Consider the following 15,091-nt stretch of genomic DNA (forward strand, 5'->3'; position numbering starts at 1 on the left):
CAAAGATTAGTTATTCATTTCTTTGTTAGTTTGTTTGCGAAATACGTTAATTGAATTGTAAATCTGTTATACCGGGAGAAATTCAGCTGTTCAGGTGCTGTAAGATTTCCCAATTTATTTCATTTTAACAGTTTTACTTCGTATATTCTATTATCATACTTTATTATCGGCCAATTCTTTAATTATGTGTAAGTTTTTCTGGCTTTCAAACATCGATGATACGTGAATGGTGAAAGTGCTGTTATGCACTGAATATATTCATTATTATATTGCGCAGTAAATTTTTTCGAGAGTATTCCTTTATATACATTATAAATATATGTGGTAAATCTATTTTACTGTAAATCATTTTCTCCTTCTTTGTACGTCAAATATATATATATATGACCATTCCTTTTTGCGATAAATATATTCGTTGTTATTCGATGATTTGTCGAATTGTTGCACTATTACACCGTAATGTAAATGTATTCGCCACCATTATTTTATGTATTGGGAATACTTACAGCTAACGTATTTTACACCTAATATACTTTTGGCTATTCCATGAATAGTAAATTGTGACTATTCCAGGTACAATATATATTATATACACTATATATATATACTATATTATATACTATTATATATAGATATATATATATATATATACATATACATACATACATACATACATACATACTATACATATATGTGTGTGTGTATGTGTGTGTGTGCGTGCGAGTGTATGTATGTATGTATGTATGTATGTATGTATTTGTATGTATTATTAATGATAACTATTCCACATACTGTAAATATATTGAAGATTATCCAGTTTGATATTAAACATATTCGGGGCTCTCCCATTACTATACATTGAAATAAAATAAAATACATAAAATACAATACATAAAATAAAATACATAAAACATAATGTATTTTATGTGCTATCTCGCCGACTATCCAGTTCCTTGGCGACTATCCCATCCCTGTGCGACTATCGGGGAAGGAAGGGACTTCGCTAGAGGCATTCCTTCCTTCGTCAGACACACGCACAGCGATCGCAAGCGCGCGCGCGCTCACGAGAAAGTTCAGGGTCGGCTAACTTCGGGACGCATCGAGTTTGGGGATATAATGTGGCGGAAACGGGCGGTGGATACCGGCGGTCGTCCGGAGAGAGAGAGAGAGAGAGAGAGAGAGAGAGAGAGAGAGAGAGAGAGAGAGTTAAGGCAACAACATGAATGGAGACCGGAAGAAGAGGTTAGAGAGAGAGTGTGTGTGTGAATGGAGACCGGAAGAAGAAGAAGAAGGAGAAGAGAGAGAGAGAGAGAGAGAGAACAAGAAGAAGAAGAAAGAAGAAGAAGAGAGAGAGAGAGAGAGAGAGAGAGAGAGAGAGAGAGAGAGAATGGAGACCGGAAGAGGAGGAGAAAGAGAGAGGGAGAGAGATATATAGCAGGTTGAGGCAACAAGAAGAGGAGGAGGAGGAGAGAAAATAATCTTAAGTCTCAAGGAACCTTGGAAAGATTAATAATTTTATTGACATATTTAATTAGAAATTGATATCATAATTAGGTAAAAGGGGCCATTTGCCCCAATAATTAATTTAAAAAAATGGAGAAAGGTGAAAGATGATATAAACAGAACTAAAGAGACTCCTATGTAATAGAAGTCTCTCTCTCTCTCTCTCTCTCTCTCTCTCTCTCTCTCTCTCTCTCTCTCTCTCTCTAAAGAAAGAAGAAGAAAAAATCCGCTCGCGTTGGCTGAGGATGTCTTGTGGTTGAAGTTCTTCCGAGGCAGAGGCTGTTAACCCTTCCATCTCTCAGCCGCTGTCGATTCCTCCTCCTCCTCCTCCTCCTCCTCCTCCTCCTCCTCCTCCTCCTCCTCCTCCTCCTCCTGTAAGTGACAGGCGGAAGGAAAGGTATCAAGGAAGGACGTCCGTCCTCCTCGGTATTTTTCCTTTCCCAGGTACTACCTCTTCTCTCACCTGTCTGTCGGACTTACTTACCTGTTACTCTTGGCTTTCTCTCAGCAGTCAGCAGACTATCTATGAAGAGAGAGAGAGAGAGAGAGAGAGAGAGAGAGAGAGAGAGAGAGAGAGAGAGAGGGGGGTTAACAGGAAAAGTGATAAATAATGATAAGAGATTATAAAATAAAACCCATACACGTGAAATTAACATTTATATAGTCTCACATTTATATATTTCAATTTGAATGATCAGGCATGTGTATTTATACGCATTTTACAGAGGCTTACGTTGCTGGAACACTATTCTCCCGTAGGGGGCTATATTGCTGTCAGTGCACCCCATCCGGTGCACTGTAGGTATTAAGGTTCTTTGCAGCGTCCCTTCGGCCCCTAGCTGTAACCCCTTTCATTACTTTTACAGGACCTCCTTTCATATTCTCTATCCCATCTGACTTTCCACTCTCTACCTAACATTTGTTTCATAATGCAACTGCTTTGAGGTTTTCCTCCTGTTACACCTTCCACGCCTTTTTACTGTCAAATTCCGTTTCAGCGCTGAATGACTTCAAATGTCCCAGCGCTTGGCCTGTGCCCTTAATTCTGTATTCATATTCCAAAGGTAAAAATCTTTTCTCCGAGTTGACTCTCAAACGGAAACTGTCAGTGTGGGTGAGACAGAGAGCTTTCGTCTTTATCTTGCCCAGACCCGGAGAGAGAGAGAGAGAGAGGAGAGAGAGAGAGAGAGAGAAGAGAGAGAGAGAGAATTGCAATGGTGGCTTTACAATCTCGGCCCCAAAGGAAGACATCTCGAAATCATCTGTCCTGCAGATGTGATTCCCAAAAGGGAAACCTTGGCACCTGGACACTTCCGCGAGAATTCCTGACCATAACAAAGGATGGGGTCCCTTTTCCTCCAAGTGAATGTAAGAGACCTCTCTCTCGCTCTCTTGAGAGAGAAAGAGGTCGTGGTTGGTTCAGATTTGAGAGAGAGAGAGAGAGAGAGAGAGAAAGCTTCTTGGACTTGGTGACGTACTGCGATTATTTTTTCATTTACCACGTGTGTATGTGCGAATTTGTATTTATCTATTAATTATTAGTCAATTAATTAGTTTATTTATATATTTATTTATTCGTTCATTCGTTCATTCATTCATCCTTTTATTAATTCATTCAGTCATTTATTTATTTACTTATAATTGTACATTTGGGTTTTGTTTATAGCCTTCAAATTTGAGAACAAATATATTTAATGTTTTTCAGTATCATACCATTTCATAGTGTAACGCCATTTCAACCTAAAAATAACGATAAAAATATATTCTAAGCTTTCTAATTCTCTCTCTGCTTCTGTTTTCCCTTAACTCCCCTGAAGAAGGTCTATCGCTCTCTTTGTGAGTCGTCCTCGAGCCTGGGGTAGAAAAAGACGTGAAGCTAATGACGATCTTAGGTCTGAGGAAATTATGCAACAGAAAGAGGCTGACCACTCCACATACGTACGGAGAGTTAGCGGGATTCTTGAGAGAGAGAGAGAGAGAGAGAGAGAGAGAGAGAGAGAGAGAGAGAGAGAGAGAGAGGCGGACGTTCCATTGTTAACAGTACAGGTATTGTTTTATGACATGACATGTTCCTATCCCGTGTACGCACCTCCGGCTGTAACCGTCAGACCGCATTTATTTCTTCGATAAGGTCTATAAAAACATTCTCCGTCGTTGTAGACTGACATTATATACTTCCTTCTACGATCACACAGCCTGTCGCGCACGAATTACTTGAAACACAAACCAGAATTGTTCTAGGCTTGACGCCGCGCCTATAGACCCTCCCACCGGGCAATCGGGATGTCGTGTACCAGAACGGACAGAAAATGACTTTAAGAACACCTTAATAATTTAATTAAATGAGTTCGTCAACGTAAGACTTCAGTTAGTGGTAATATAAGAATATCTTAATTAAATGAGTTCGTCAACGTAAGACTTCAGTCATTGGTCATAGAAAAGCCGAATGGTATTCTGTAACAGTTGTCAATCAGAAGCAGGCAGGAGTAGCAGGTGGAACGAATGCAAGCAACTGCATGCATGGAAGAACTCGCCCGGAGGGAGTCACAATTCATATCAGAATATAACTTTAGGGGAAGCTCTGTCACCTTCTCCAAGGCGTTTCAGATCTAATTTGTCTGCCTGGTTCTGTAGCCTGATTAAATAAAAAAAATAATGCTCTTTTATTTATCTTTAAAGATTCACTAGATACAGTATATTGTTACGATGACGCGCGTTTGTTGCAGTTTAGATTGAATTATGGGATGGCAAAGCTGAATACATACAGGTAACAATGCAGAGAAAATACGAACATCAAAATGTCGAGTGAGAGAGATACATGGTAAGGAAAATGAATAATTTATGATATATAATAAGCACGTGACCACAGATGAAACAGAGAGAGAGAGAGAGAGAGAGGGAGAGAGAGAGAGAGGGAGAGAGAGGGAGAGAGAGAGAGAGAGAGAGAGAGAGAGAGAGAGAGAGAGCGTTAATTTTGTCGACTGCTCTGCCAAGAACATGCTGAAGGCCTTTATAAAGGGAATGAGAACTTCCAAGCCAAAAGACTTCCCCAGAACACTTCTCCAGTCCAGTATTCTCAATGTTCTTAAAAAAAAGCAGCCTTTCGTGTTGAGTAAAAACACACACACACACACACACACACACACACACACCAAGCAATGGGAATGAACTCTTGCTATGGTTTCGGTTGAATGACGTAGAGCACCAGCGCCAGCAGCAGCAGCTGATCGGCTGCTGTTATGGGACGTCTGGTTTGTTTGTTTGTTTGTTCGTTCGGTTCCGTATGCGTCTACTCACGTCTCTCGCTCGTTGTGGTGTCTTTGACGCAGTTTACCTCAGATGGTATTCGTCGTTCTGATTGTCAGATTTTTAAACATCTCAATTTCAGATCTTTGTGATATTTTCAGATCTCTGTGACACCAATTTCAGATCTCTATGACATTTTCAGATCCGGATGACATAAATTTTCGATATCTTGGACATTTTCAGATCCACATGACATTTTCAGATCCGTATGACATCTAATTTAGATTTCTATGACATTTTCAGGTCCATGTGACATTTTTTAGACCCGTATGACATCAATTTCAGATCTCTAGGACATTTTCAGATCCACATGACAATTTTAGATCTGTTTGGCATCAGTTTCAGATCTCTAGGACATATTCAGATCTGTATCACATCATTTCCAGATCCATATGACAAATTTTAGACACCTCTGACATTTTCAGATCCTTGTGACATCAGTTTCAGATCTGACAGTCTCAGATATCTATGACATCAATTTCAGAACCATGTGACATCAATTTCACATCTTTATAACGTTTTCGTGACACTATGACGTCACCTTCAGATCTCTTGTGACATCAGTTTCAGATCTATGTGACATCACTTTCAGATCTCTGTGACATCAGTTTCAGATCCATGTGACATCTCTGTGACATCAGTTTCAGATCCATGTGACATCAATTTCAGAACTATGTGACATCACTTTCAGATCTGTGACACCAATTTCAGGTCTGTATGACATAAATTTCAGGTCTCTATGACATCAATTTCAGATCCATGTGACATCAATTTTGGATCTATGTGACATCAATTTCAGGTCTCTATGATCCCAAAATGAAGATAAGTGTTATTTATGCCGGTGCAGTTTCTTCGTTAGCCTTCTGAGAACTATGCGTTACTAATTATGTTTATTTTTCCTTTATGCTATTTTTTGGGGGGAGGGGGCCAGGGGGGCGGGCTTGGTTCACCCTAAATCTAGTTTAACGACCACCAAAGTGAGAATATAGTTTTGAATAATCTCTTTTTTCATGTACACAGATCTGTTTGACTGCTCGGCAGTCTTTATATATATATATATATATATATATATATATATATATATATATATATATATATATATATATATATGTATATATATATCTATATATATATATATATATATAATATATATATTCATGATCTATAAAAGTAAATCTATTCTCTGCCATTGTCTTCCTATGGCCTTCTATGGCTTACTCTTGACAACATGACGTTTTTATGTAAGCACACATTATCCAGTTACTCATTCGTGCCTTCCTCTCCTGGAATAATTTTCTAGTCAATTATTCCTTATGTGGAGGTCTGAGGACGTCACAGGACAGCAACTGTTTCTGGCCTCCTGCTGCTAAGCTCTGGAAGTCTCTTAGTGCTTCCGTTTTCGTTTTCCTTGATTTTTTCAATGTTCCATTCTTGGGGAGACGATAGCGTACATTCTCCACTTTTCGGTCTTGTCTTCTTCGAGCATAGGCTAAGAAATCTCATCAGGCTGTTCATCCCGTTGGTCCTTTCTCTACGGAGAAAAAATAAATTAAAAATAAAAAAAGGCAGAAGACTCACGCACAAAGGGCACTATTGACTTAGCAAGCAGGTGCCTCCTGTTTGAAGAGAGGAAATCCCTGCATGAATGCGCCATTGGTGAATCATTCAATTTATTCTTCCTTTCTTTCTTGAAATGTTAAGCTGGAAACCCTTCACAGAGCCAACAGACTGTGATAAACCCAAAAAGGAAATCAGCTTATACCTGAATTCATTAGACGTCAGCAGGAAGCAGGTATGAATTTCCTCATCCCTTAAACATTTAGAGATCAGAAGATTCCTCAACTGCGCTGGTCAAGCTATGCCACATTTTAGTCGTAGCCATGATACCCCCCCAAAGCGCCTCAGTGGCGTGATCGTTATGGTCTTGGCCTGCCACCTCGCTGGCCGCGAGTTCTGCTCTCGGGCGTTCCACTGAGGGGTAAGATATGTGTAGTTCTGGTGATAGAAGTTCACTCTCGACATGGTTCGGAAGTCACGTAAAGCCGTTGGTCCCGTTGCTGAATAACCACCGGTTCCATGCAACGTAAAAACACCATACAAAGAAACAAATAAGATAAAACCCCTACCAAACCGAGTAGTGTTAAATCTGCTGCTGTACTATAATAATAATAATAATAATAATAATAATAATAATAATAAAAAGACGCGCGCTAAAACAGCTAGGGTGAGTAAAAGAAGATTGCAGAGGACGTTTGTCGTTGTAGCACATTTTCTGCAACAAAACATAAATGAACTCACTTGACGTCTGCGCCATTTAAGAGTTGACAAAGTGAACTTCACTGATGACGTCACTATCCGATAGCAACTAGCGTAACCACGGTCTAATATACCTAGACCGTGGCCGTAACATATCAACCAACTTGAATCGTCATCGCGTAAGCTATCAGCGTCGAAGAATGATACAAGCCACCTCCTAAGCTTTCATAGGCTCTTAAACAGTCAGTACTCACAGGAGCTGTTACCAGAGTCGTATTCTTTTTTACGACCGCAGAGGGACGTCCATTGGAACGCTCTCTGTTTGATGGACGTGTCTTCGGATGACTAATGGGATGTGGACTGTACTTGTTCGTGGGTGGCCCCAGAGATGGACTGTATTGGTAGTAGGTGGTCCGGGGTGGGGGGGGGTGGGGGGGGGGGGGGGGGCGGCTTATGGTTGTCCAAGGGAGGTTGCGTATTGCTGTTATTTCGTTTTAAGCCATATCTCTTTTCAAAGGAGTAATCTTGCAAGGTGAAGCAATGATGTTAGAGATGGTCGTTCGAGCCATAGGCATCCAGACTATTCAGGAAGTTGCATCAGGAATAAATAAATAAATAAATAAATAACACACACACACACACACACACACACACACACACACACACACACACACACACACACACACACAAAACGAACATTGAAATGTTCAAGAGTAAATAAAAAGAGTTGATTGCAAAGTTTGTTTAGACGTAAAAGGATGAGTTAAACTGTAACAAGCCAAGTGAATAGAGAGCCGGTATGGTGAGGACTCTTGAAGTCAACCAGGATGATAGTGGCGATAAGGAGATGGATGTATGTCATAAAATAAGTCTTCAGCCCCGTTTCGTCTACTTATTTGTTTATTTAAAGTAGTTTCACGCCAAACAATAATAAACATAGTTAAAAGGTTGGCAACATTTTACGAAAAATCCGCTGTACACAAATTTTTGTGAAATAATTTTTCAGGATATCTAGTTGTGACACACATCATGAGGAAACAATTATTTTTTCGATTATTGTTGATCAAATAGGCTTTTTACAGCGTTCTCATGAGCAAGAGTCTGTGCTTATTCCAGTATTGATTAGCCGTTAAACAGCGCTTGTTATATCTACAACACATCTTTTAAATTAAGTGTACTCGTATGAATTCATAATATTTTTTCTGAGTCCCCCGAACTCCTAACGTCTTTTTCGGAGACGTTTTTTTTTAAAACATAGCTTTTATCTTCTCTGCTCGAACAAAAGCGGCGGCGTTTATTTCGTCTTGGTCACCAATTGTCAGTGGAGACGAAGGAGCTTAGATTTTATGGAGATGCCTTGGCCTGGCTTAAGTGAAGTCAGATTTGACCGATTGTTTCGACATTTCTGACACATTTCTGACTTCCGATTAATAGGAACTCCCTCGTTTGTGACCGTTTGTAACTGATATTAGTAATGAGGCCTTTGTTGTGAGAAGTTGTGCGCACGGTCTAGAGTCTAGACCGTGGCAGTGCGGGTCAGCTTGTATTTACTCTTCTTAAAATGTGCCGGTTACTTGTGCTGCTTACGGATGCAAGCAAAGAGTTAACAAGACTACAAGTTCGTCTGTTACCAAAATAATGAGGATTTGCTCTGTTTACGAAATATCGACACTTAATTGCGGCATCCAAGAATACTTGCAAAATGGTTCCACCTGGTGGAAGGAAAACCTGGGTTTACTAATTATTCGGGGTTCCGAAGCAGCTATGAAATACCTCCAAATGAACTCGGGAAATTTGTGTTCCCGGGATTTTAAATGGCCAATTCAGGGGGAAATTGCTTTGCGAATTCAATTTTTTTTTTCAAATCAAGTTGAGATCTACATAAAACAAGTGAAGCTCAGAGTTCGAAATGATGGTTTCCAGCGTTTCATAGAAGAATGCATACGTAGTTTGGGTATTTTATATGATAGTTAAATAGGTTGTGGCGACCCAAAATAAGATTTCATAATCACCTATAAAATGAGTAGAGATAATCCTACTTCTCGCCAATTTACTACTACATAAAGAAATCTTGATTCATAATAATATCCAGGATTTTTGTAATGGAAACTAGATTCCACTCGAGTCGGTGCCATACTAATATACTCTAGTAATATTGCAAATTCATCTCTACGGGCAAAAAAATTGTTTCTTCTGGTAGGAATAGGTTAATGGCTAACAATTGTAGTGCATTGTCTGCATGTGAACTGAATGAAGATGATTACTCATATCCTAGTACTATCTCGCCAGCTGTTCACTCTGCTCCAACGATATTGTTCCGTATATAGCTGGGCTCATTGAATACAAATTAAGGAAATCTTTGCGTTGTGAAACTTGCATTGATGCTCTAACTGGGGAACCAAAGAGCACTGCGCTGTACTTAATTAGATTGAAAAGTAAGGGAAATCTAGTTCACCCTTGGATGATATAATATGGAGTCGATGGTGGTTTCACTTATGTGTACGTTTTATATCATGTATGTATCTTTATTTCCCTATAATTGAAAATAGATAATGTACATGGCTCAGAAAGTTTTTAATTTTCCCTTGAAAGAAAACAAACAAAAGAAACAAAATGAAATAATAAAAAAAAGATTTAATTTATTTTCATAAGCGCCAATCCTTTCCAAAGGTCATTCTGGCAATCTGTCTGGGAGTGCTACTCTCTCTGAACAAGAGGTTATTGAATGTTCATTTACTTCCGTGTGAATGTTCGGTAAATGATAACAGGGGTAATTTTTGGTGGGACCAAAAATACCGGGGATTTCGTGAATTTGCATTTATAATCATGGCTAACAGAATTCCTCAATGCATCTCAAGTATTTGTGGTATTTGCTGGAAAACGATGTTTCTTTTATTCTAAATTTGTCTAGAGACAATGTTATTACATAAGCATAAAGAAATTATCTCGTGAGGTACCAGAGAACAAACATTATTCAAAGTTTAATTAATGTCGTGACCCACTGCAACATGAGCGTTGAAGACATTACGTCATCACTAAAGCGCATGCGCACTTGCGCTGTGATGTCTCGGCCGACACACAAAGGGCGGGAAATGCTAGGCCTAGGTTTGGAACCAGGAGATATTCATTGTGGAAAGATTTGAAATAAATCCATCTTTGTATTATTTTTCTAAAACTAATCATTGGTGGACGTTTGGTATAGAGGGAAAAGTTTCTTAAATATATTTGAAGTCTGACCTTAGTCACTCTTCAACTTAGGCTTATGTGGCTGCCGTACTAATCTGTTACATTATTATGATGCTTTTTAGCTGAAATACCTATTCAGAAGCGATGCTTTTTATGGACAAATCTCTGTAATTGAATATGGATAATTATTATTGGAAATTGTTTGAACAACCTGTGTGGAATATCTTGGATATCCAAGTTTGACTGTACTGTAAGGCCTTGGTTACTAGTTGTAAATGGCCAATTAATGATCTAACCTTTCTTTGTTTCAGATTAATTTCGAGCCCTTACCAGACATCCGGCCTCGTTCAGGCTCTCGGCGAGATCAGAGGATCACGGATAAGACGTTACCTGCGTCTTTCCCCAACCAGGTGTTGGCTGGCCTACCCACAGATGAGTGGTTTGGTAAGGATTGAGTAGTGTGCTTGCAGAATATAAAGTTTGGAGATTAATTTCTCTATTGTTATTTGTTCTTCCATTTTATTGGAATAAAATTGGTTAGTTATTTATCCAGCCCTCTAAGTATGTATGTATGTGTATATATATATATATATATATATAGATATATATATATATATATATATATGGGTATATATAATTATATATCTGTATATTATATATATATATATATCTATATATATAGTATATATATGGTTCTAGTTATGTTATCATTTTTTCTAAAATAGTTTTGTTTTTCTTCAGCTGAGCCGCATCAGAATTTCCCACGAAATCAACTCCAGTATGTGAAAGAAATTGGGAAGGGATGGTTTGGCCACGTAAGTAGACTTTGATTTCTTCCTTCACAATATCATCAGATTAAAAGACAAACATCATATCTTTTGACTACTCGTAATTTATAATGTAATATTTGCTCTTGCTAGTAAGGTGGTGTGTGTTGAAGTTTATACCAGTAAATTAAATGACTCAGTATTGGAGTGAGTATTACCTATATACAGTACTGTATTAGTTTTCTTGATATTAATTAGCTTATGACTGATATATGAACTGTCTCTACCAGGTGTTGGAAGGGCGGGCAACTGGGATCTACAGTGATCATACGAAAGGAGATTCTCCTGTGTCGTCATCCCTGAATCCTAGTTCTCTTTCGCGAGGGCAGACCCCCGTGGCTGTGAAGGTCCTCAGAGAAGATGCCACTCCCACTGAGCAAATGTATTTTCTACACGAGCTCCGCCCTTACCGGGACCTCACTCATCCGAATGTTTTGAAAGTCCTTGCTCAGTGTTTAGAGACAGAACCCTTTTTGATATTATTGCAACTGTGTCCCAAGGTAATAATCTTTCAAACATGATAATTCATCTTACAATCTTTTGAACATTATAATTTATCTTCTTATCTTATCATTGTTAGATGCATTAACAAGCCAGTTTTTAATGAATAAATGTGGTGATTACACCAGTGGGAATGGTAGATCTGTAAGTTATTGGGCAGAAGTTCACTTTCCACACCCTCTAATCATTGTTTCATGGTGCACCTGAAAGGTTTTCCTGTTGCATCTTTAAAACTATTACCCTCTGTTTCCCTTTCAGTGCTGAATGACTTCATAAGTTCCAACTCTTGGCCTTTGGCCTTAATTTGATATTCCATTCCATTCCATTCCATAAGTTCACTGCTTTGATGTTCCATTAATGATTATAACACTACTGAAAATTTTGTCGGAGAGAATTTGGTGGTATGTACTGTATGTTCCAACCAAAATATCCTTCAATATTCCTAACATCATTTTAGGGAGATCTGAAGGCAGTGGTGCGGAATGACAAGAAACTTACAGATGCAGCTTTGTTACGCATGATACTGGATGTGGCCTCAGGACTCCAGCACATGCATGCCAATAACTTCATTCACACGTAAGTTTTAGACTTTGGCTTCTTCAAATGAGTAAGATCCCTAATGAACCTATTTGCAATGATGCTCAGCTTGCTTTCATTATTTACTGTTTTTATTTGTGTACAGTAGTATTATGGAATAATTGTCACTCTTTTTATATAGTACATGTTGTTCCTGGTTCAGTCTAACTTTGTCAACATGATACGGCATATGAAAATGAAAGGACCCCCACCTGTATTTCCTTTATCATTAGGTCCAAAATTCTGTGGTTACCTTTTAGGGGAAGGCTGTTCCTGAGGGAGAATGTAAAAATCAGTTAATTTTAGTTGTATATTGCTTATTTTACCTTTTCTGAAATTCCTTAGTAAAGGAGAAAGTGATGGGATTTTATGAGCATAGCATAATGCCCCACAGCCATATATATTGTTTTGATCATTTAATCTAAATTGTTTTCCACAGGGATCTTGCTGCAAGAAACTGCGTAGTTGATGAGGATTACACGGTCAAAATTGGTGATTATGGGTACAACATAGATTTTTATAAGGTGATGTATTATGCCTAATGAATTTAATTTGAAAACAGTTTTAAATGATGTGGCTTGGAAGAGAGTTTTAGTTATTTGCTTGAAAACTGGTAGCCATATATGGTTTATAAGGCACAAAAGCCTTACTTATTATTTAGATATATATTCTAAAAATTTTTTTTCCAGTAACCATTTTTTGTTTACCCAATCAGGCTGAATATTATTGTGCTGGAGAAGTTGCGTTACCTCTAAGATGGTGCTCTCCGGAAACACTTAAATGCACAGATACAACTATAGAAACAAAAGAGGTTTGTTGTACTTTTTGTTATTTGCAGGTCATTGCTTCATTTCTGAGTGACAAAGACAGTAGTGTATTTGGAATATTTTCTTAATGTTGGTCAGTATATGTGGTTTATCAATAAATTATGGCATTAGCTTTTAGGTAATGTAAATGAATTTATGCAGTCTAATTTTTTTTTTTTTTTTTTTTTGTGCAGTAAGATAGTTGTCATCTTTTTTACCACTCTATGGATATCTTTTGCATGACATTTCATGCTTCTCTCCCCATTCAGGTTACAAAGCCTGCTAATGTGTGGAGCTTTGGAGTCATAATGTGGGAAATTGCTAGTCGAGGATTGATGCCTTACACCAATCTTGATGATGATCGTGTCATACAAGATGTCATTATTGATCAGTCAACCATCCTGGAACCCCCAAAAGGCCTTGAATTACATGCTGAGAAAATGTAAGTCATTGCTGTACAATCTTTATATCTTTAGAACATGATTAACTACTTGTGAAAATATAAATCTTCATCATAATTTTGCAGTTTTTGTTACTGGTACTTTTGTAGGCAGCATGTGTCATTATGAGTACTTAAATGCATTTCAGATACAACATCATGAAACTGAGTTGGTCTCTTGTGTCGTCACGTCCGCCCATAGATCATCTTACCTCATTATTGTCGCACCTTTGGGAAAACCAGTCTGTAACTTCCCATGATGCTACCTCAATAAATGACTTTGAATTTAGATGGAATCAACTACAACAGCGCCAGTCTCATAATCACAGCATCACTCATGGGCCAAATACATTGGATTTAAGGTGAATTTCTAAGTGGTTTTGAGTATAAATAATATATTGAATTTTATTTCCAGATTTTTTAGACCTTGATCATTGGAGTTTCACTTGTACGTATTTTACGTATTTCTTGCCCCACAGTTTGTTTTCCATCATACATATTGAGAGTTATTCATCAAAATTTACCCATTCTGCTCAGGTAATGATAAATTCCATCTTTTTATTTTAGTAGCCCTTCACCCTAGAACACTGATGGTTGAAATCTCAATAAAGCATCTCTTCATCTAATGAGAAATTGCTATTGTTGTGAACATGCTCATTGATTTGGTGGTTGATTGTTGTGAAGATTAAACAGGCATTTTAACAATAATTCATATCAGCACTAAAAAACTTTATATTTAATAGAATGAAATATAATAATAAATCATGATTAGAAATTGCTTCATGCTGGAACTTTCTTTAAAAAAATGTATGTAATAGATATCATGACTCACTGTTATAAAATTCTGCAATAAGAAATGATGGTAAAAAATTTCTGTACACTCAATCCATAAGAATTATATTTTGTTTTGTGGAGAGACCAGATTTTTTCCTCCTCCTCCTCCTCCTCCTCCTCCTCCTCCTCCTCCTCCTCTCCTCCTCCTCTCCTCCCCTCCCTCCTCCTCCTCCTCGCCTCCTCCTCCTCTCCTCCTCCTCCTCCTCCTCCTCCTCCTCCTCCTCCTCAAAATCTGATAGGTGAGCTGTATGATAATTATAATTGTTTAGGAATACTAACTCTGTGGCCAAGTCAAACAACTTGGTAATCTTTAAGAATTGCCAGCTGAAGTTGACACATTCCTATATGCTAATTTTGAGTTATTTTGAGGTGCAGGGTTTCAAAAGAATGTGTTACATGTGAAGAATGTAACGTCTTTGTTTTTAATGTCGTAGCAGATATACAGTGTCCTACTGATCTAAGAACTGCTAACAATACCAGATAACACCTCGTCACTTGATTATTTACTTAGAAAGAAAATTCTTTTGGGTTAAATTTACACTGTAAGTTTAGTTTTTGAATTTCATGCAGTTTAGTACAGTAGCTTCTGCAAGCACTTTGTGCTAACTTTGAAAGATTCTTTGATCATCTGTTTTTAAATATTACAAGTTTAATATGCATTTAATTTTAACTGTAGACATCTAGAATAATTGTTTTAATTCCTAGTATAGAATGTTCAACTGTTGGAGTTCATTAGACACATGTTGTATCCAGCTGGCCTTTTTAAGTACACAGTGCTGATTTTTTGTATACATTTTTTTTAAAGAAATTTTGGTTAATGAAAATGAAACTGACTATGTAGAATGTTCATATGCCTC

At 37.8% G+C, this 15,091-nt stretch overlaps 1 protein-coding gene across 3 annotated transcripts in view; it reads left to right on the forward strand.

The window, feature by feature from the left end:
- Positions 1 to 15,091, forward strand: part of LOC135202516 (uncharacterized) — a 177,547-nt gene that overhangs the window by 143,664 nt on the left and 18,792 nt on the right. For all 3 annotated transcript variants that reach the window (XM_064231965.1, XM_064231967.1, XM_064231966.1), the window contains 8 exons: positions 10,563 to 10,695; positions 10,993 to 11,066; positions 11,309 to 11,578; positions 12,037 to 12,155; positions 12,595 to 12,679; positions 12,871 to 12,966; positions 13,231 to 13,403; positions 13,550 to 13,762. In XM_064231965.1, the coding sequence (XP_064088035.1) occupies positions 10,563 to 10,695; positions 10,993 to 11,066; positions 11,309 to 11,578; positions 12,037 to 12,155; positions 12,595 to 12,679; positions 12,871 to 12,966; positions 13,231 to 13,403; positions 13,550 to 13,762 (1,163 nt within the window). The remainder of the gene's footprint in view (positions 1 to 10,562; positions 10,696 to 10,992; positions 11,067 to 11,308; positions 11,579 to 12,036; positions 12,156 to 12,594; positions 12,680 to 12,870; positions 12,967 to 13,230; positions 13,404 to 13,549; positions 13,763 to 15,091) is intronic.

This window comes from Macrobrachium nipponense, chromosome 30 (assembly GCF_015104395.2).
Source record: "Macrobrachium nipponense isolate FS-2020 chromosome 30, ASM1510439v2, whole genome shotgun sequence".
NCBI lineage: Eukaryota > Metazoa > Arthropoda > Malacostraca > Decapoda > Palaemonidae > Macrobrachium > Macrobrachium nipponense.